Source organism: Megascapheus bottae, chromosome 1 (assembly GCF_031878675.1).
Source record: "Megascapheus bottae isolate mThoBot1 chromosome 1, mThoBot2.hap1, whole genome shotgun sequence".
Taxonomy (NCBI): domain Eukaryota; kingdom Metazoa; phylum Chordata; class Mammalia; order Rodentia; family Geomyidae; genus Megascapheus; species Megascapheus bottae.
Genome location: NC_143509.1, coordinates 44,281,054 through 44,303,454, shown reverse-complemented (window position 1 = coordinate 44,303,454; position 22,401 = coordinate 44,281,054). Strand labels below are relative to the sequence as shown.

At 42.8% G+C, this 22,401-nt stretch overlaps 1 protein-coding gene and 1 pseudogene across 1 annotated transcript in view; both read left to right on the top strand.

Annotated features, from left to right (window-relative positions):
• The first annotated feature begins 9,993 nt into the window (after positions 1-9,993).
• Positions 9,994-10,475, top strand: LOC150069044 (low molecular weight phosphotyrosine protein phosphatase pseudogene; annotated as a pseudogene).
• Positions 10,476-11,815: 1,340 nt separating this feature from the next.
• The window catches only part of LOC150069042 (peroxisomal bifunctional enzyme-like), a 37,432-nt gene continuing 26,846 nt past the window's right edge, over positions 11,816-22,401 (top strand). The window contains 1 exon segment of the mRNA XM_090330330.1: positions 11,816-11,889. Coding sequence (XP_090186456.1) covers positions 11,816-11,889 — 74 coding nt within the window.

The window sequence follows — 22,401 nt, the reverse complement described above, 5'->3', positions numbered from 1 at the left end:
AAGTATCTTGGATAAATAATTGGGGTTTTAAAGGAGACACAACATCCAGTGTTAGGACAGATCCCAGGATTTTAAAGGGGGGGTATCTTTTGGATTTTTTCTGGGGCAATTTGGAAGCCATTATCTTTTAACAGTTGGAGACATTTATTAAAAAGACAATCTAAATGCTGAGTGTCTGGGCTTCCTATAATGATATCATCCATATATACATAGAAAAGTGAGCCTGTCTCCTGATTAAGAGGGGATAAGACTCTAGACATAGTTCTGACATATAGGAGGACTATTGGCCATACCTTGAGGTAGAACTGTCCATTCAAAACGCAAATCAGGGCCTTTATAATTTAATGAAGGAAGGGAGAAGGCAAACTTCTCAGTATCTTCCAGGTGGAGAGGAATAGAGAAAAAACAGTCTTTGAAGTCTATGACTATGAGATATTGGTCATTAGGAATGGCAGGTATCCAGGGCATCCCCCTTGGGGGGTCCCGAAAAGTTCCATCCTCTCATTTATTTTTCTCAAATCTTGGAGTAGTCTCCACTTGCCATTAGGCTTTTTAATCACAAATACTGGGGAGTTCCAAGGGCTCAGAGGCTTTCTTTTTATGCTCCCCTCAACTCTATCAACAAAAGTGGACAGGTCCTCTCCTGGTCTTTGGTTAATTCCTGCTATCAGAGACTCAGAGGGACCCTCAAGTTTTCTCCAGGTCGCTAGGCCCAGAGCTTTAATCTGGTCCTGATAGGGAGGGGGGATGGATGCCTGCTGGACCCCCGTTGAGTATTGATCAGAGGTCCCTGCATGCCCTGGCCCGTGGGGTTCAGTCAACTGAGGGAACCATACCTAAATGAGTGGGACAGACAAACACAAAGAAATGAGACCAAGACAGAGTTCTGATCAAGGTCTGTTTATTGAAAAACATCAGGGGCTTATATAGAGCCCTAAGGCAGGAACTAGGCTCAGTAAAAAAAAAAAAATTTTCAGCATGAGTCCGTGGGAACAGGACATGGGCAATTTGGTCGGGGGGAGGGGGGGGAGGGAAGGGGCAATTTGGTCCAGGTGTTTGTGGTCTTTCCTGAGACAGAGTATAGAAGCCTAAAACCTATCGTGTTAAAAGTCTTAGTCAACAAGTTAAGAGACCCTGAGGCAGTCTCCGACACCTGCAAGCATCCTCAAAGTAATGGGGACTACAGGTTGCATGTGTTGGTTCCTCTCCGCCTGTTGGTGGCATTCTTCTTTATACAGGGCACACCACTTAATGAAAAGCGGGCCTGAAAGAACTGCTTTGGCCAGAGCCATCCAATCGGCCGCAGTACATGGTTGATGAGCCAGGCCTTTGAGGATGGTTTCCGTCCAAGGAGCATTAAGGCCATCCTCTAAGACAGCCTTTTTGAGTTTCTTAAGGTCACCAGGCTCCCATGGTTACCCAGCTGCAGGGCGGTTACCGCCCGGGTCAATATTAACCGGGAATAGCTGGCAGGACTCCGGACCAGGTTCAAATGGTGCCTCACTAGTGACACTGTCTGTTGGGGTCACGCTCTCCGGCCTTTCTGACATGCTTCCAGACAAAGACTGCAATATCTTGCGGACCTCAGAAGCACCATGCAGAAGCCTGTCTGGTGGATGGAGCCCTGGCACCGTGGGGGTTGGGAAACTAGCAGGGCAGCCCAGGCCCAGACCCGCCTGTGAGACTGCGGAGGCCTCAGGGTCTGGGTATGATGGGGGAGGAGCAGAGGGTGGCTCCTTCACATGTCTCTAAGGGGAACTTGGTCTTTCCGTAGACAATGAGAGTTCTCAAGCACGTGGAGCCCTCACACGGGTGGCAAAGTTTCCTCACATGGGGCACCAGCTGTTGCTTCTCTGGGGAGCAACTCAGGAACAGGGAGGGACACACAGGGCCAGCCTGTAGTCCCCTGGGAGCCCAGCGAGATGGTAAGTACCGGTGACCCAGCCCTCCCCCAATTACAGGGGAAGAAAAAACCACTCTGAGTCAGGAGTTGTGTTAACCATGAAAGCGCATCAGATCTCTCCGCTGATCTCTGCTGATCTGATCTGCTGTTCTCTTTCTTTATTGCATCAGACAATTAGTTATATACTGTTGGGGTAGGAGAAGGTGGGAACTGGGAAGCTAGCCAATAGGAAGAGGGCCACCGTGCTACCACTAAGGGTCTGGATGGGGCTTTCAGGTACTGGGCAGGACAGGTGCAGGAAAGCCCGGGAGACCTGCGCTGCTGCAAGACCCTCAAAGCTGCGGGGGGGCTCAATCGTGTCACGTACACAGATATGCCTTGAGAGGTATGCAAGGAGTGAATGCCTGACCAAAGCCCTTTAATTGCAGCTGAGCCGGAATCAGGCCTCAGAGATGGAGGTCAGGCCCCAACACTACATGTTCAGTATATGGAAGTTTTGGGATCTCTTTCATATACACCATCTGAGCAGTTGCACACCTAGAGTCCTCAGAGGCACCGTCCAGTAGGAAAGCCTGTGTTGTGTCCAGTGGAGATGGCTGTCAGCAGCAGTGAGGGTCTGTATGAAGGGCTTGGAAAGCTGCCCAAGGACAGGCAGAGGTCAAAACCTGACTAGGTGAAATGAATTGGTGAGGCATTCACGAATTTTACAAGTAAGTGGCAACTCAAGGGAGCTTGGTTGCCCATCCTGCACACATCTTCTGTCTAAGGCCAAGGCACATGTGCCCAGTTATGCTAGCTGCTTGCTGGCTTCTTGATATTTCTTGTTCCATGCCCCACGTCAGGAAATGTTCACAATGAAGCCTACTCTTTATGATCATTATACTTTTGTTCAAAGGGAAGGAATACAAGGTAGTATTCACTTTGGGCAGCAAGTGATCTTAGAGAATCCCTTGTCTACAAGGATTTCTAAATTCTACAATGGAATAAAGGTGCCTGTTTCCTTGTGACAAGCCTTGGTGAGTTTGTACTTGGAAGTGTTTGAATCTTGAAACATCCATAGTGATTAGAAAACAGATACTGCAGAGTTTAATTAATAGAAAGCTGGGAAGGTGGCTTAGTGATAGAGTACTTACCGAGCATGCCTGAAGTCCTGAGTTCGATTCCTCAGTACCACATAAAAAGAAAAAGCCAGAAGTGGCTCAAGTGGTAGAGTGCTAGCCTTGAGCAAAAGAAGCTAAGGGACAGTAGCCAGGCCCTGAGTTCAAGCCCCAGGACTGGCAAAAAAAGATGAAAAAAGTTAATGGGCTGCCAACAGCAAAACTTATATACTAATGTTGATGACAGAATCATAATAGTATGCAATTTAAAACAACCCAACTATGCATTAAGTGATTACTTGATAAACAAATGAAGTATACCCATACAATGGACTATTATTTAATCATGAAGTACTGGTGTATGACATGTGGTAATCCTTGAAGATATTACGCTAAGTGAAAGTATCCATTTAGAATGTCCACATATGGCATAGAATTTACATGGAAAATGGCTCACATGATCATCCTAGCTACTCAGGAGGCTGAGATCTGAAGATCCTGGTTCAAAGCCAGCCCAGGCACTAAGTCCGCGAGACTCATCTCCAATTAACTACCAGAAAATTGGAAGTGGCACTGTTGCTCAAGGGGTAGAGCGGTCACCTTGAGCTGAAGAGCTCAGGGATAGTGCCCAGGCCCAGAGTTCAAGCCTCACAACTGACCCCATACATATGTGTGTGTGTGTGTGTGTGTGTGTGTGTGTGTGTGTGTGATCAAAAGTCCTAGTGAAGCCTTGTATGAAGTACATGTCTTTAAATTGCAACTATTCAGGAGGCGCAAGCAGCATGTTAGCCTGATTCCATGAGTTCTAACACAGTAACATACAAGACCCTTCTCTCAAACCAAAATAGTCCTAATGAGTAATTGTGAATGATTAGTGTGTAAGTTTTCCATTGTAATAAATACCTAAAACAAAAAAATGGATGCATGTCTGAATTGTGGTTCAATTTTAAAACTTTTAACATATATAACATTACTTAAAAAAATTAGAAACTAAAGACAACCATTGGGTGCTGCTAACTCATGCTTATATCCTAGCTACTCAGGAGGCTGAGGATTGTGGTTTGCCACTATCCCAGGTAGATGAATCTCAGAACTTTCTTCAATTAACCAGCAAGAATGTAGAAATGAAGCTGTGGCTGAAGTGACAGATTTCAGTGGAAAAGGACAAGCAAAAGTACAAGTCCATGAGTTTGAGATCCAGTACTGACTCACAACAAAGGAGAATTAAAGATCTCACTGGAAAGTTTCTTGAAAATAACTGACTTCAAATTGAAGTAGAAATGTATCTGTACAAATTTTCTTCTAAACTTGAATGGCTATTATTTACAGTCCTTAAAATCTCAAACAGTAGCCCTGAAGTTATAGAGAGATTCATAATTTTATGAATAATAATCTCTGAAGTTTTATGATAATGATTGTGATTTCTTTGGAGAAACTTCCCTATCTTTGATCTAATAAGGTTGAAAAGCAGGAGTCTATCTATAGAAAAATCAGAAGATACCCTGCACCAGGATTAACTCCAAATGGATCAAAGACCTCGAGGTAAAAGAAGATATACTGAAAACTTTACAAGAAAGAATAGGAGATACACTAGGTCTCTTTGGCACAGGTCCTTTCTTAATAAGGATCAAGAAACACAACAAATCAGAGAAAGTCTGGATAAGTGGGACTGCATTGAACTGCAGAGCTTCTGTATGGCAAAGGACATAGCTAGTAAACTAATCAGGAAGCCTTCAGAGTAGGAGAAGATCTTCACTAACCATACAATGGACAAAGGCCTCATATCTAAAATATATCAACAGTTCAAAACTAATCTCCAAAGAAACAACCATCCCATTAAAAGATGGGCCAAGACTTAGAGTCTTGTCTGAAGAAGAAATCAGAATGGCCTATACACACATGAAGAAATGCTCAACATCTCTGGTCATACAAGAAATGCAAATCAAAACAACTCTAAGATTCCACCTCACTCCAGTTAGAATGGCCAGGATCAAGAAAACTAATAACAACAGATGCTCGAGGGGATGTGGCCAGAAGGGATCACTACTACACTGTTGGTGGGAGTGCAAACTTGTTCAACCACTATGGAAAGCAGTATGGAAGTACCTCAAAAGACTAAACATAGAGCTCCCCTATGACCCAGCAATTCCACTCCATGGCATTTAACCAATTCTCCAGAAACAAGGACATACTAAATCCACCAGCACAACAATGTTCATTGCAGCACTATTTACCATAGCAAAGATATGGAACCAACCCAGATGTCCCTCAGTTGATGAGTGGATCAACAAGATGTGGTATTTGTACACAATGGAATTCTATGCTGCTGTCAGAAAGAATGACATTGCCCCATTTTTAAGGAAGTGGAAAGACTTAGAAAAAAATCATATTAAGTGAAGTAAGCCAGACTTAAAGAACGTAGGCTCAATGGTTTCCCTCAGTTGTCATAATCTGTAGAAACCTTGGGCTCTCATTGCAGAGATTTACAATAGAACAAAACCTAGATACATAAGGCCATATAGAATGACGCTAAATGAAAGGACCTCCAGGATATAGAAACAAAAGCCATAGAATGAGTGACTGTTGTCCTTAATGTTCTATGTTATCTCTCATCTCTTTTACTGTCCCTTGGTTTTCTCATATTGTTACAGTATTTCACCTGGTTATCTGATATATTATGTATATGGGTATTTGGTTATTTGAAATTGTATAGGGAAGGGAGGAAAAGAAGATGAGGGGTGAGGGTGGGGGGAGGGAAATGGGGATGAAGACATGAGAAAGGGTATCAGTGTATGTGAAGTAATGCTCCTTCTATCTGGTGAATATAATGTAACCCTTCTATTAATTACAATAAAAATATATGAAAAAAGATAAAAGATAAAAAAATAAATAAAAATCAGAAGATAAATGAGTTCATGTATTGTTGTTTTATTATTCATCCAGTTGGGGATTGAACCCAGTACCTTGTATGTGCTGGACAAGCCCTCCACCACTGAGTCTTACTCCCAGCACTGACAGTGCCATATTGCTTCTCTTGCCCATTTACACAAAGTTTTGAAGTTCACTCAGTAGTCACATTCTTTATATGCACTGCACCACTCCAGAAGACAGTGAGTTATCATTCCGATAAAAATCAGGTGGAGCCGGGCGGTGGCTCACACCTGTAATCCTAGCTACTCCTGGGGCTGAGATCTGAGGCTCAAGGTTCAAAGCCAGCCTGGGCACAAAAGGACCTGAGACTCTTATTGTCAATTAACCTCTAGAAACGGAAAGTGGGGCTTGGCTTAAGGCTAGCGTGATAGCCTTGAGCTGAAGAGCTCAGGGACAGTGCCCAGGCCTAGTTCAATCCCCATGACCCCCCCCCCCCCACACACACAAAATCAGATGGACGGGCCTGGAGTGTGGCCTAGTGGTAGAGTTCTTGCCTAGCATGCACAGATCCCTGGGTTCGATTCCTTGGCACCACTACACAGTGAAGGTGCTGTGGCTCAGGTGGTAGAGCTCTGGCCTTGAGAAAGCTCAAGGACAGTGCTCAGGCCCTGAGCTCAAGCCCCAGGACTGGCTGCAGGCATCACAAGCACCACAGGGCACGCGGCCCTCACACCTCCCTCGGTGACCGACCCCCCCCACCTCCCTCTCCCTCTCATCTCGGGGCCGCTCTGCCTGCCCTGGCCCCGGAGTTGGTATGAGCGTGGCCACAGCGCCCCGCCCAGGCGTGTCGGACCTTCACTCCTCTGGAGCGATCTGGAGCCCCAAGGCGCAAGCTGCTCACCAAGAGTGTCGAGAAGGGCGGGCGTGAGAGACTGGGCCGCGGCAGAGAGGCGGGGTGAGCCGGAGGAGGTGGACAAAAAGGAGTGGTCCCAATGTTCTCTAGAGCGGGTTTCACAGCCAGCCCGGAACCGCCCCCCAGAGCCCCGCCCCTCCCCGGCACAGACCCCGCCCTCATCCCCGCGGCCCGCGCCCCGCCCCGGAAGTGCCGCGGGCTCGCGCGCCGCCCGCTCTGGTGCTGCTGGTCCTGGGCTCCGGGCCTCGGCTCTGCGCGGGCCTCGAGGAGGTGAGTGCGGCCGCGGCGTCGGCGCCCGAGCGCGGCTGGAAGAACGAGAAAGTGGCCTGGCGCGGAGCTGCGCCGCCCGCCGACCCGACTTCCAACCGGGCGACGGGCTGTCCACCCGCGCCACGCACAGCTTCAAGCTGCACTGGTGCTGCACCTAGGGTGGTGTCGCTGTTAGTCCCGCTCCGTGTGGCCCGCCCGCGTCCGGGGCGCCCGGGACTGCGCGCTCGGACGGCCGCGCGTTCGCGGGAGCGGAGCTCAGCTGAGCGCCTGCCCTGGCCGGCCACCCTAGCTCCTGGGAGCTCGAGCTCTGAGGACTGAGGTGCAAAGCCAGTGTGGGTCGAAAAGTCCCTGTGAGACTTGGCAAATACGCACACTCACACTCCGTACTTAGGAGTGACGGCGTACCAGGCGGGCGCGCTCTGTCGCCCTCCTCCCTCCCTCCCCCTCCCCCTCCCTCCCCTACTCCATCTTCCCTTCTCCCTCTCCCTCCTTCCCCTCCTCTCTCTTGCTCAAGGCTAGTGCTCTGCCACCTGATTGGCAGCACCACTTAGGGCTTTTTCTGTGTGGTACACATACACAGGAATCGAACCCAGGGCTTCATGCATGGTAGGCTAACACTCTGCAGATAGGCCACATGCCAGGCCCCCCACATCTCATTTTAAACAATAGCATAAGCTGCTTTTTTCCTCAGATGCCAGCCAGCTTTATTGTGGAAGAGGATGCTTACTGCACATTCATTTCTTCACAGTCTTCGGCTAAGTTGTACTTGTAACACACAGACCTGATTTATGTGTTACTCCTGAACAGTTCATACTAGTTCCAGCTGTAGGACTCTTGTCCATAGTGAAAGAGGAAAGGACATACAAGAGAATCTGTGAGAGATTGTTCTTGGAAGAAAGAAAAGCCTTGCTTTAGAAAAACCTGATTAGCTTAGCAGTGACATGACAGTGACATTTCACACATAACTCTGGATTCTAGAGCTAATATCACCAGTGCAGTGGAATGTGACCATTCCTGTTCTCACTACAGGCACTGATTGGCATGGTCTAGCAAGCAGGAGTTCTGTATTCTTTATCATTTACCTTTGGTCACTATGCTAAACACACAAGTGTTTAGTTCTAGTTTGAAAGAAAAAAAGGTTACCCATATAATTTAGCAAAATGACCAAAGGTTGGCTTCAAACCACAATCCTCAAATCTCAGCCTCCAAATAGCTAGGACTATACATGTGAGCCACTGGCTTACACTGTCACCATTCTGACATCTCTAAGTTGCTCTGTAAAGTGCCATGCCATGTGACTAGTAATACAGGGAGTTGATAATATTCTCATTCTCTCCCCCACTCCCAACTGTGTAAGTAATAAACTGCCTACATTTGTAAGGATTTCTTAATTGCTGAGTCTATGGAAGTGTGAAAAGCTAATTTATCAGGTGTCACCAAGCTGTTTATAGACTGCTTGACCATTTAACAGTCATTGGTACAAATGGTTTCATTCATATATATTTTTTTGGGGGGGTGACAGTCCTGTGGCTTCAACTCAGAGTCTGGGTGATGTCCTTGAGCTAATTTAAGGATAGCACACTAGCACTGGAGCCATAGCTCTATTTCCAGTTGTATGTGTGGTTGATAAGAGTCTCATGGACTCTCCTACCTTGGGTTGGCTTCAAATGGTGCCTCCTGAGCAGCGAGGATTACAGGCATAAGTCACCAAGTGTCCAACTTATTTCATCCATAATTTATGTTTACATTCAACTCAGAAATCCTTAATAGGAAGCCATTCAGATTGGCTATACATATCCACACCATCTGCATTTTATTATGCTGATTGTTTTCATTGTGGTAAACATGTTGTATTATATTGTATCCTCATTTCACAATGGATAAAGTATTAGCAATTTCCATTTCTTAGGAAAGGCGGGGCAGGGGGAAGATTGGGCAAATAAGGGCAGTGATTTGTAAGCATTGGGTGATGACTTTTGTAAATAGCTGGTTGTCACAAATACCAGCATTTAGGTGAACTGAATGATGTGTGTGGTTCATGAGTTCCAGACAGGCCTCAGGGCATTCATATTTGTCATGGCCCCAGACATCTGTCCCTGTTCATGGTGTTATGAATATACTCTCTGAGAACCACAGTGCTTGACACAAAAATTGTCTCAACAAGGCAAAATTTACTTATGCAGAAGGGTATGTTACCAGTCAAAAGTCTGGCCAGCAAGGGCATAGCTGACAAACTGCTTCCTATTTACCTCTGAATGTAGCAGGCCCTGCCCCTCTGCTCAGATGGGTTGAATAGTCTGAATGGGGGCAGAGATGTATTTACCATTCAAAGGCTTTGAAATAAATGTTACCATTAAAAGGTTTAGAAATAAGTAACCATTAGCAGGCAATGTCAAAACATACAACCTCTTATTTTCTTGAACAAGCTGAGGTATTTCTCCTGAAACATGTCTTATTTCAGTCTTGAACAACAAGTTCCTGTTGTTAGATTCCAACAAGCAGAAATGCCACACACTGAGAAATTTGAAGGTCCTTCACTGAAGCCGGTTGTGGTCAATGGCCCAAAAATCTCTTGGCCCAGAGGGGAAACTAAGTGGAGTTTTTAAATTGAGAAACTGCTAAATTTTCGTACGTTTAATTAGTACCAGGGAGATTAAGTATTGACTATGCAGGAGATAACTTGGATAAGGTGACTTTACTTGTTTCTTAATTTAAACAAAAGTGAAAAGGGGTTCAGGACCTAAGTAAGCTTTAAAATGGGAGTTTTAAATGGGAGTTTAACTATTTGTTCCAGGAATGTATTTATTCTGTAACTCCAGATTTTCTCTTATCATGAAACTGCATGGCCCTTTGCTGTAAAACTGGGGTCTGGACCTGATTAGGTATTTCAAGACAGTCTTACATTTTAAAAATTGCTCCTTAGTGCCACTACCCGGGAAATGGCAGAGCACAGTCCCAAGTCCGTGTTATTTGTGTGTCTGGGTAACACTTGCCGGTTACCCATTGCTGAAGCAGTTTTCAGAAAACCTGTAGCTGACCAAAATGTTTCAGATAACTGGGCCATTGAGAGGATGCTATTTCTGACTGGAACATGGGCTATGCCCCAGACCCAAGCAATGAGCAATGAGCTGCCTAAGAAATCATGACATTAGCATAGCTCATAAGGCAAGACAGGTGACCAAGAAGACTTTGCTACATTCAATTACATACTATGTATGGACGAAAGCAATCTGAGAGATTTGAATAGAAAAAGTAATCAAGTTAAAAACTGCAAAGCTAAAATAGAACTACTGGGGAACTATGCTCCACAAAAACAACTCATTATTGAAAATCCCTGTTATGGAAATGACTTCAGCTTCGAGCTGGTGTTCCAGCTGCAGTGCCTCCAGTGCCTGAGTGCTTCCTAGAGAAGACTCACTAGGCTGGCACTGCCCACAGCCAAGCCAGAAACTAACCCATTAGTCCTTTGCCTAAGTGTAATGTTACTGTTATACTTCAGCTACTCTTTCTTATCTCAAAAAATAATTGTAGGGGCCGGGAGTTTGGCCTAGTGGTTAAAGTGCTTGCCTAGCATGCATGAAGACCCGGGTTCAATTTCTCGGTACCACATACATAGAAAAAAGCCGGAAGTGGTGCTGAGGCTCAAGTGGTAGAGCTCTAGCCTTGAGAAAGTCCAAGGACAATGCTCAGGCCCTGAGCTCAAGCCCAGGACTGGCAAAAAAAAAATAATTGTAGGTAGGTGACAATTAGTTTTATGTACCCAAGAATAAAAGGTTTTAGTTTAGGGAAGTTAGTTGACTAGTTGAACTTCTCATTTCCCCTCCTCATTACAAAACAGTGGAACAAGTAAATATGGAAGAGCAAAATACAACCCAGTGAAGTAATCATGACCTGAGCTCAGGAAGATCTGGACAGTGTGGCCTAACTGGCATGTTGTATGCCTAGCACTGCTCAGTGCCGCTGTTTACCTTGTACCTTGCTGACCTGGGCAGAGAGAGTTACAATAGCCTATTGATAGTAGCTCCTCTGGGTTCAATTCCTCAGAACCACATACACAGAAAAAACCAGGAGTGGTGTTATGGCTCAAGTGGCAGAGCACTATCCTTGAGCAAAAAGTGTCCAAGGACAGTGCCCAGAACCTGAGTTCAAGCCCTAAGACTGGCAATAAATAATTAAATAAATAAATAGTTCCTTATTCCAAAGCTTTCCCTCGTTTTCTTTACTTGCTGATATTGTCTTGAGAAATAACAAGAACCAAACCATCCGGCCAATCGGGAACTTGTTAGCAACCCACTTTGATAGAAAAGTTCGCTTTTCTCACAATTGGGATCTTGATGAATACTGAGGTGAGTACAGCTTGTCTCATAGTGAACCCAGAATTTGTTCCTGGAAGCCCCCAGATTGTTTAAGAAATTGCAGAGGGTGAAAGTGTGTTTTGAGATCACCTGCCAGTTAGTCTTATTTCTAAGTCTTTTAATGACCATCTTACATAAATAAATCTCTTTCTATTACAGCTGCTGTTGCAGTCCAATGCCTTGGGGCCAGGGCATGGTGGCAGACATCTGTAGAGCTTCCTAGTGGCTGGTGGAATGGGGCTAGGAGAGGAGGCTCCAGCTGGCAGAGGCTGTGCCTGGCTCTCGCTGATCCATCAAGCTCATTCCTCTTGAGGGTTGGCCCGGGGCTCCTAGAAAACTGGCTGCACATGGTAGTAAGAGGCAGTAGTAACCACAGCCACTAAGGAAACTTCAGTGACAGAGGAAAATGGCTGAGTACTTGAGGCTTCCCCACTCCTTGGCACTCATTCGTTTGCAAAACGCACCTGTCAGTGCAATCAGGTAATGGGCTCTGCAGCCAGAACAGAGGGTCCTACAGACCTGTGCCTGTCTCTGGAAATTTTCATGTTCCCTGCAGGCTGAAAAAGCAGAACAACTGGTTTGTACTGGGTCTTTTCACCTGGGTCATCTCTGCCAGACTGAAACCTGGCAGATTGATGGTGAGCCAGGCTTAGGTTCACGAAATTTGTGCCAACTTTGTGTTGAATGCTTTGCTAGCTTGCATTTTTGTTTGCTTGTATAAACTTTCCATTCCAAAGGTCCTGACTTAAATTCCAAGTTTGGACCTTGGTCCAGCTTTATTCATTCTCCCTAGTTGGCTGCAAGCTGCCATTCCAGTATGTGACTATATAATTTCAAAAATAAAGTAAGGCCCTGCACAATGTATTTGCTATTCCTCTGAAAAAGTGCTGGTTACAGTCCACAACTTATTTTATATTTTGGTGGGGTTTTTTTTGGGGAGGGAAGGGGGGTGTTACTGGGGATTGGATCCAAGATGTTGTACTTGCTAGACAAGTGTTTTGCCTCTGAGCTACATCCCATCCCTACAGACTTATTTTGATGGCTATTGATTTATCACCACTAGCAACAAAATTGTCCAAAGAAAAGGCCTACTGGGTTGAGAATGTGGACTAGTGGAAAAGTGCTTGCTTAGCATGCATGAAGCCTTTTGACTTCGATTTCTCAGTACTACATATACAGAAAAAGGCAGAAGTGGTGCTTTGGATGAAGTGGTAGAGTGCTAACCTTGAGAAATCTCAGGAACAGTGTCCAGGCCCTGAGTTCAAGCCCTAGGATTGGAAAGAAAAAAGGCCTGCCATGGTCACAGAAGCTGAAAGAGTTGTGCTCAGCCCACATGAAACATTTTCCTCTTCACACCTGACAGTGTTAGGGGCAGAAAATACTCTCTTGGTCCCTATGCCCTTTACCTACCTCTGGGCTTCTTTCTCTGTTGGCTAAATCTAGTGGAGATATAGAAGCTGTAGCCATTGCTCTTTTCCTTTTATCCTGTTTGAGTTTTTCAAAATGAAAATGATCACAAAAGGGGCCAGGAGTTTGGCCTAGTGGTTGAGTACTTGCCTAGCATGCACGAAGACCCGGGTTCGATTCCTTGGTATCACATACACAGGAAAAAGCCAGAAGTGGTGCTGAGGCTCAAGTGGTAGAGCTCTAGCCTTGAGAAAGTCCAAGGACAGTGCTCAGGCCCTGAGCCCAAGCCCAGGACTGGCAAAATAAATAAATAAACAAACAAACAAAATCTATTTAAAAAAAAATGATCACAAAAGAAGAACAGTTGGTCAGAGTAAGCAAAGCCTATCTATTGTTCTCAGTGGTGCGGACTGAGCAAATTCTGTAGCCATTCTTTTTTTTTTTTTTTTTTTTTTTTTTGTCAGTCATGGTGTTTGAACTCGGCCAGGATGCTGTCCCTGAGCTCTTCATCTCAAGGCTACCACTCTACCCTATGAGCCATAGTGCCACTTCTGGTTTTCTGGTGTTTAATTGGAATTAGGAGTCTCACAGACTTTATGCCTGGGCTGGCTTTGAACTGCAATCCTCAGATCTCAGCCTCCTGAGTTGCTAGGATTACACATGGAGCCGCCAGTGCCCAGTTGTAGCCTTTCTTTTGTAGCTGTCTTTATACAGAATATAGCTGGTCCCATATTCCCCTAAGATGTAGGTTCTGTATCCCCCTTTCAGCCAAAATATAGTTACATGCAGGATGCCTGGGTTTCTCTCTTGCTTTTTTCTTTGGCCAGTGCTGAGGCTTGAACTTGGCCTGGGCACTGTCCTAGAGCTTCTTTTGCTCAAAGCTAGCACTCTACCACTTGACCCACAACGACACTTCTGGTTTTTTTTGTTTTTTTGTTTTTTTCGTTTATGTGGTACTGAGGAACCAAATCCATGGTTTCATGGATGCTAGGTAAGCACTCTATCACTAAGCCACATTCCAAGCCCCATCTGGGTTTCTAATAAGCATTTGATTATTCTTACCTTCTTGCCATTATTCCCTAAAAACTGTAGTACTCTTAACTTTTTAGAAATAATTTATGTTTATTGAGTATTATAGGTACTGTAGAGATTATGGTATGGATAGGTTCTTTGCAAGTAGAATGATATATTTCATTAGGGTCTTAAGCATCCAGAGATTTGGTATACTGAAGTTTGAAGATTTTTGGAATTAGTTAATTATTAATGGATGACTGCATATGCCTTGAACTTCTCAATATTATGTAACAGTCTAGATTAGAATTTGTTTTGGGGCTGGGAATGTGGCTCCGTGGTAGAGTGCTTGCCTAGAATGCATGAAACCCTAGGTTCGATTCTTCAGTCCCACATACACAGAAAAAGCCAGAAGTGGTGCTGTGGCTCCAGTGGTAGATCTCCAGCCTTGAGAAAGCTCAAGGACAGTGCCCAGGCCCTGAGTTCAAGCCCCAGGACTGGCAAAACAAAATATGTTTTCATGAGCAGATTTGGTTTCTAATTAACAAGTTGAAAGCTAGAAGTTCTGCTTGATTTCTTCTAGGTTAATAGGTGAAAAGTAACTAGAGGAAAAGTAATTATCATGCACAAGGGCAAAAATCTTCTTCATTCCATGAGGTTTTGGCTCTTCATTGACAGTTCTTAGTATGTCTTTATACAAATTTGCTGCTGGTTAAGATTTTTTTACCCTGTAATAAAGGAATCAAGATTTTACTTTATCTATTTTTATTTACTCAGCTAATTATATATCTATATTGCTTGAACTCAGGGCCTGGATACTATTGTCCCTGAGCTTCTTTTGCTCAAGGCTAGCGCTCTACTACTTGAGCCACAGCACTACTTCTGGCTTTTCCTGTGTATGTGGTACTGAGAAATCGAACCCAGGGCTTCATACATGCTAGGCAGCTTCTCTACCTCTAAGCCACATTCCCATTCCATGGAATCTAGATTTTAATACATTCCATCCGATTTATCAAGTATAACAGCTTTATCACCACTATTTTTTTTGGAGGGGTGTACTTTTCATTCCTTCTTTTTTCTCCTATTTTTACTCTCATTTAGAAAATCACCTCATCTCCCATCATTGAAAGATTGCATTTGTGGGTTTCCCCCCCCCCAAGTGGTTTTAAATTCTTTATTGCTAGTTTAGTCAAGCACATTTTCTTCCATTCAGATGAATAATCACCTTCCTTGTAAGTGTAGGACATGGCTAATTTCTAGGCCTGCCTCCCTGACCCCCTTGTCTAACATTTTGACAGCAGACATAAATACTAGTCTGCTATGATGAAGCCCCTAGTCCTCACATCTACTCCAGGGTCTCCACCTCCTTTCAGTCCCCGAAACCCTACAGGTTATATAGATCACCCTAGACAATAGCCCGCACTTCTTATAGTGCTTTGTGTGTGAGAAGGGTTCTTGCCAGTCAGTCCCTTTGCTGCCAGCAATAAACTTTCTTTTGTTCTCTGTACCTTGTTTCTGCTTGGTTTCTGGCAAAGTCTGCATAATCTCCAACAATTAGCCTTGAATACAAAACCTCCGGACAGCACCCAGGCCCTGAGTTCAAGCCCCATGGCAAATTCCTGCCCCCAAAATATATACATTAAGTCCCAAACTTGAATAGATGAATTTTAGGCCCTGCCCAAGACCCCATTCTTTATACCTGGCAGTGTGAAGAGGAGAAAGTACTTCCTTGTCCCCTGTGCCCTTTGCTTGGAGGCTGCTCTCTCATTGGCCAAATGTGGAAAAATTATGTCAGTTACAGCTACTATCCATTTCCTGTTTTTCTTCCTTAGGTTTTCAAATTTTCTAATAAAAATAAAAGAGGAGGGGAATATGGCTTTTACATTTTGTGGGGTGGTATGGCTTATATAGATTATATGCCCCGATAATGCTGATATATGTATAACTTAAACATATGAGGATTTGGACATCCCCACAGATACTGAGGCTTAACTTCATATACCTTTTGGAGTCTGGACATTATATCAATGGTCTATATCAATGGTTTTTAATATTAGGTTTGGTTTCTGAGCCAATTGAAAGCCAAAAGTTTTGTTTGATTTTTTTTCTAGGTTAATGGGTGAAAAGTTAGTAGAGGAAAGGTAATTATACATAAAGGCAAGCGGCTACTTTACTCCCTGAAATTAATCAAATAGTTGATAGTCTTAACCATATGACTCTTATTTCAGTTTGATGTTGTTATACCAAGGAACAGATATTTAGTGTATCTTAGCTTGTTTCTTCTTGTTTCTTGTTTTATGTGGGAAATTATTTCTCCCTATTACTGAGTCTTACTTGAACAATTTTTTATCCTCAAAGATACTATGATCCTTCATTGCTACTTTAGTCGGCTGTGTTTCCTCCCATTTCAATGAATCTAGAGTCTTTTTAAAATTTTTTTTCATATATATTTTATTGTAATTAATAGAAGGGTTACATGATATTTGCCAGATAGATGGTGCATTAATTCCCATACATTGATACCCTTTCACATGTCTTGGTCCCCATTTCCCTCCTCCCACCCCTACCCCTCATCTTGTTTTCCCCCCTTCCCTATCCAATTTCAAATAACCAAATACAAATATATCCGATATATCAGGTAACAAAGTGAGACTGTAACAATCTGAGATAACCAAGGGACAGCAAAAGAAATGAGAGATAACATAGTACCTTAAGAACAACAATCATTCATTATATGGCTTATGTGTCTGTATCCTAGAGATCCTTTCATTTAGCTTCATACTATATGGCCTTTTATATCAAAGTTTTGCTCTATTGCAAATCTCTGCTAGGAGAACCCAAGGTTTCTACTAATTATTACAAATGAGGGAAACCATTGAGCCTAAGTTCCTTTGAATGTGGCTTACTTCACTTAATATGATTTTTTTCTAAGTCTTTCCATTTACTAACAAACGGGGCAATGTCATTCTTTCTGACAGCAGCGTAGAATTCCATTGTGTACAAATACCACATCTTGTTGATCCACTCATCAACTGAGGGACATCTGGGTTGGTTCCATATCTTTGCTATGGTAAATAGTGCTGCAATGAACATTGTTGTGCTGGTGGATTTAGTATGTCCTTGTTTCTGGATAATTGGGTAAATGCCATGGAGTGGAATTGCTGGGTCATAGGGGAGCTCTATGTTTAGTCTTTTGAGGAACTGCCATACTGCTTTCCATAGTGGTTGAACAAGTTTGCACTCCCACCAACAGTGCAGTAGTGATCCCTCATGGCCACATCCCCTCGAGCATCTGTTGTTATTAGTTTTCTTGATCCTGGCCATTCTAACTGGAGTGAGGTAGAATCTTAGAGTTGTTTTGATTTGCGTTTCTTTTATGACCAGAGATGTTGAGCATTTCTTCATGTGTCCATAGGCCATTTTTGTTTCTTCTTCAGAGAAGACTCTCTTTAAGTCTTTGGCCCATCTTTTAATGGGATGGTTGTTCCTTTGGAGTTTAGTTTTGGATTGATTCAATTTTTTGAACTGTTGATATATTTTAGATATGAGGCCTTTGTCCGTTGTATGGTTAGTGAAGATCTTCTCCCACTCTGTAGCTTCCTGATTAGTTTACTAGCTATGTCCTTTGCCATACAGAAGCTCTGCAGTTTAATGCAGTCGCTATGTCCTTTGCCATACAGAAGCTCTGCAGTTTAATGCAGTCCCACTTATCCAATCTTTCTCTGATTTGTTGTGATTCTTGGTCCTTATTAAGAAAGTTTCAACCTGTGCCAAGGAGGCCTAGTGTGTCTCCTATTCCTTCTTGCAAAGTTTTCAGTGTATCTTCTTTTACCTCGAGGTCTTTGATCCATTTGGAGTTAATCCTGGTGCAGGGTGTCTTCTGATTTTTCTATAGATAGACTCTTGCTTTTCAACCTTTTTTTTTTTTTTTTGCCAGTACTGAGGCTTGAGCTCAGGACCTGGACACCATCCCTGAGCCTGTTTTGCTCAAGGCTAGGTAGTGCTCTACCATTTGAGTCACAGCACCACTTCCAGTTTTTTGGGGTTTTTTTTGCCCATCCTGGGCTTGAGCTCAGGGCCTGAGCACTGTCCTTGGACTTTCTCAAGGCTAGAGCTCTACCACTTGAGTCTCAGCACCACTTCTGGCTTTTTTCTATGTATGTGGTACCCGAGGAATCGAATCTGGGTCTTTGTGCATGCTAAGCAAGCACTCTACCAGTAGGCCAAACTCCCGGCCCCACTTGCACTTACAGCTTTTTCTGAGTAATTTATTAAAGATAAGCCAGCCTGCCCAGGCTGGCTTCAAACCACAATTCTCAAATCTTAGCCTCCTGAGTAGCTAGGACTATTGGCATGAACCACCAGCACCCAGCTAGTCTTTTAAAGTGTAGGACAAAAAAAATAAATAAAAAATAAAAAGTAAATAAAGCATAGGACATATCTGTTGCTAGACATGTTTCTCAGAGCAGTGGTGCCTTTTTTGTTTTGTTTTGTTTTTCCTGTACTGGAGCTTGAACTCAGTGCTTTGTCCTCTTCTTTGGCTTTCTCACTCAAGACTGGTACTCTACCATTTGAATCATATCCAGTTCAGATTGGTACTCTACCATTTGAATCATATCCAGTTCAGATTGGTACTCTACCATTTGAGTACCATATCCAGGTCTTCAAGTCATCATTGCCAATATTAAATTCTGCAGCCAACTTTTCTTTCACTACAATCTTTAGGGTGTGTGTGTGTGTGTGTGTGTGTGTGTGTGTGTGTGTGTGTGTGTGTTTGGGGGGAGGATCCTCCTTGGACTTGAACTCAGAGACTGAGTGATATCCCTGAGGTTTTGTGCTCATAGCTAGTGCTCTACCACTTGAACCACAACACCACATCCAGCTTTTTGGTGGCTAAGTGGAGACCAGAGACTCATGAACTTTCCCCCCTCAGCCATCAAATTGCAGGCCTTATTCAGATCTTCAGCTTCTTGAGTAACTAAAATCACAGGGATGATGCCTGATAATGTTATTTAAACACATAGACACACACACAAACACACACAAGATTAGTAAGAATCTTCATGTTTTACATTATTAACTGAAAACATGCATACAAATGCTCAGGTAAAATCTATTTGCTTGCTGAAACTAAGCCTGTCATTTCAAGTCTGGCCTACTTTTTTTTTTTCATATTTTCAAACAAAATTGTCACAAGCCATAAATCTGATGAAGTTTTTTTGTTTTTACTCTTGAATACATCTTATTCTTAAAAGTACAAACAGGCCTTTAATCATCTATTTCAGTGATAGAGAATTTTCAAAAAGGAAGAAATATTGACATGCATTCTAGGAATTAATATGCAAAATTAATCCTATCTTGAGCATGCCAGTATGCTACTAACATCCTGATTTCATATTTGCTTTTGAAGGAGGGAAGTGTTATAATACAGATCATGCATAAACTTTAAACCATGTGAGAATGAAGTACAATTACAACTTTATGGTTATGCATGTTTAAGAGAGTAGCCATAGTTTATGGTTATATATAGTATGTATACTATATATGATTAACTATACATATATAACTATTACATATACATTTAATAAATATTGAACATAAAATATAACTGATGAGATAACAACAAGTATGGATGCAAGTAAATAAACAGCACAGATGACTTACTGTTTCACAGGAGAACATGCAATACACCTGGGACTTGGACGATACTTGAGATTTTCAAATATGATTCCAGGGCATTGCCTGGAAACTGATTCCAAAGGCCTTAATTTTTTTATGCAGCTGGTATTTCTATAGATTTTTATTGGGGTTTTATTTGAAAAATCAAATATTGTACAAATATTGTGTCTGTGATACACAAATTAAAATAAAGCTTGAACTTTTTTTTTTAAAGCCAGAAATAGGTCTCACCTATAATCCTCGGCATCCAGGAAGCTGAAATCTAGAGAATAGTGTCTCAAAGTCAGTTCAGGCAGAAAGGTCCTTAAAATTGTATTGCTAATTAACCAGCAGAAAGTCCTCTGAAGTTATGGCTGACATATTAGAGCACTCTCACGGTAATCAAACAGAAATCATGAGGCCTTGAGTTCAAGCCCCGGACTAGTACACACACACACACACACACACACACACACACACACTGTATGAAGCTAGGAACTTTTTTTTTGGCCAAAGACCATTTAGCCCCGGACTAGTACACACACACACACACACACTGTATGAAGCTAGGAACTTTTTTTTTGGCCAAAGACCATTTAGCCCCGGACTAGTACACACACACACACACACACACACACACACACACACACACACTGTATGAAGCTAGGAACTTTTTTTTTGGCCAAAGACCATTTAGCCCCGGACTAGTACACACACACACACACACACACACACACACACACACACACACACACACACACACACACACACACACACACACACACACTGTATGAAGCTAGGAACTTTTTTTTTGGCCAAAGACCATTTGAGCATTTAAAACAACATTCACTGGCATACATTTATTGAATTTTCACTTTGAAAAAAATGCGTAGATTTTAAAATGTTGAGTCCTACCTGAGACTGTCTAGGCTGGTTTGAACAAATGATTCCTCGGCCTTGTATAGCCCATGTGCCCGACATTCCTCACCGCTGGAGGTGATTTTTAAACCATGCTCCACACCTGGGAGAAGGGGAACATGAAGGGAAGAAAAAAATATTCTTGGTCCCTGAGGTCTTTCCTGCTTCATGACGATAGTTACTCTAAGGCAGCTCAATCTGGTAAAGAAAGCTCTACTGATTATGGCCATTATCCTCTTCTGTTTCTTCTATTGACGAGTGTGCTAAATTTACCAATTAAAAAAACAGGTTTGTTGGAATGGGCACTGATGGAACTAATTTTGGCTTAATTCAGTTGGTTCTACATGTCCATCAGTCCCCTACAGATAGAAAATGTAGTTACACTGGGTTACTTTTGTTGTTTCATGATTCCTGAACAGTGTGACAGCTGTTCATATAGTATCTCTGTTTCACGGGATATTAGAAAAAGTTGAGAAATAATGATGTGAATAGGTTATGCAAATATTGCATAATTTTGTCTAACAAATTGGAACATAGGACGACTTTGGTATCCTAGGGGGATGAAGACTTGTCTGAACCAATTTCTCCTAGACACTGAGGGACCACTTTGTATGCCTTTGGACTTTTCACTGTTATATAATCAGAGTCTGTTTTCATGATCAAATTTGGTTTCTACTTAACCAGCTAAAGGCTAGAAGATTTGTTTATTTCTTTTGAGTTACCAGGAAAAGGTAACTAGGGGAAAGGTAATTATCATACATAAGGCCAATGACTTTATTTCCTTTATTTTATGAGGTTTTGACTTATCATGACCTTTATATACCTTAGTTGTAGTTTGTTCTGTAATAATACTTTTCTGTTTCTATCATCTTTCCTATAAGCATTTTCTTACCAATTTTCCTCGAGTCTCCTTCTTATTTTAGCAAACCTTGAATTTAAGAATGTCTTTCTTTGCAAATTCTCCTGTCTTGGTCTTTGTGACTTGACTCCCTTTTTCCTGGATCACTTTGCTGAGCCTCTCCTAGTTCTCTTATGTAGAAATATCCAGAAAATCTGCTTTCATATCACATTGTTGCTCTCCTCCTCCTCCTCCTCCTCCTCCTCCTCCTCCTCCTCCTCCTCCTCCTCCTCCTCCTCCTCCTCCTCTTCCTCTTCCTCCTTCTCCTTCTTTTGTCTTTACTCTTGGGGCTTAAACTCAGGTCCTTGGGCTTTCTCAAGGCTAGCGCTCTACCACTTGAGCCACAGCACAACTTCTGGCTTTTTCTGTGTATGTGGTACCAAGGAATCAAACCCAGGGCTTTATGCATGGTAGATGAGCACTCTGCCACTAGGCCATATTCCTGGCCACACTGCTCTTTTTTTAAAATGTATCAAATCTTCTTTATACTTAATTTTTCTGGGAAGACTCCCTCAGATGCTAAGTTTGGGGAGAAAAAGTAATCTATATACTGCTATATGTAGATTATTTGCTATCTTTGTCTTTGACATTTAGATTTGTTAGGGTCAGATTTGGCTGGCAATGCCAGAAGACAGACAATAATTGTGATTTAAATAAGGGCAAGTTAATTTCCCTCACAGCAGTGTGTTAGCATTCCAAAACTACTTTTTTCCTCAATCTTCCTTAAGATATGGCTGTTCTTCTTGTTTAAAGATGGTTCTTCCTAATCTAACTAGCTATTCTCCCAGGAAGAAAATGGGAAAGAAAAAGAAGAAAGTATACCATAAGGACTTTTTCTAAAAGTTGTACATACCAAATATGCTTCCTTCCCATTTATTACTACTTAGCAAGTAGTAATAACTGCAAAGCAGTTACATAGTCTTCTGTTGTGAGTAGTTTAAAACTAGACGTCTTGATTCTTCAGAAAATGTGGGAAGGAATGTTTACCCGAGTAGCAGTCCCTTCTAATGTCCCTCATTTAATTATCTACCACTTTGCCAGTAGGGTAAACTGAAATTGATGTTTTCCTTCTGAAAATATTTGTACCTTTATTACAGCAC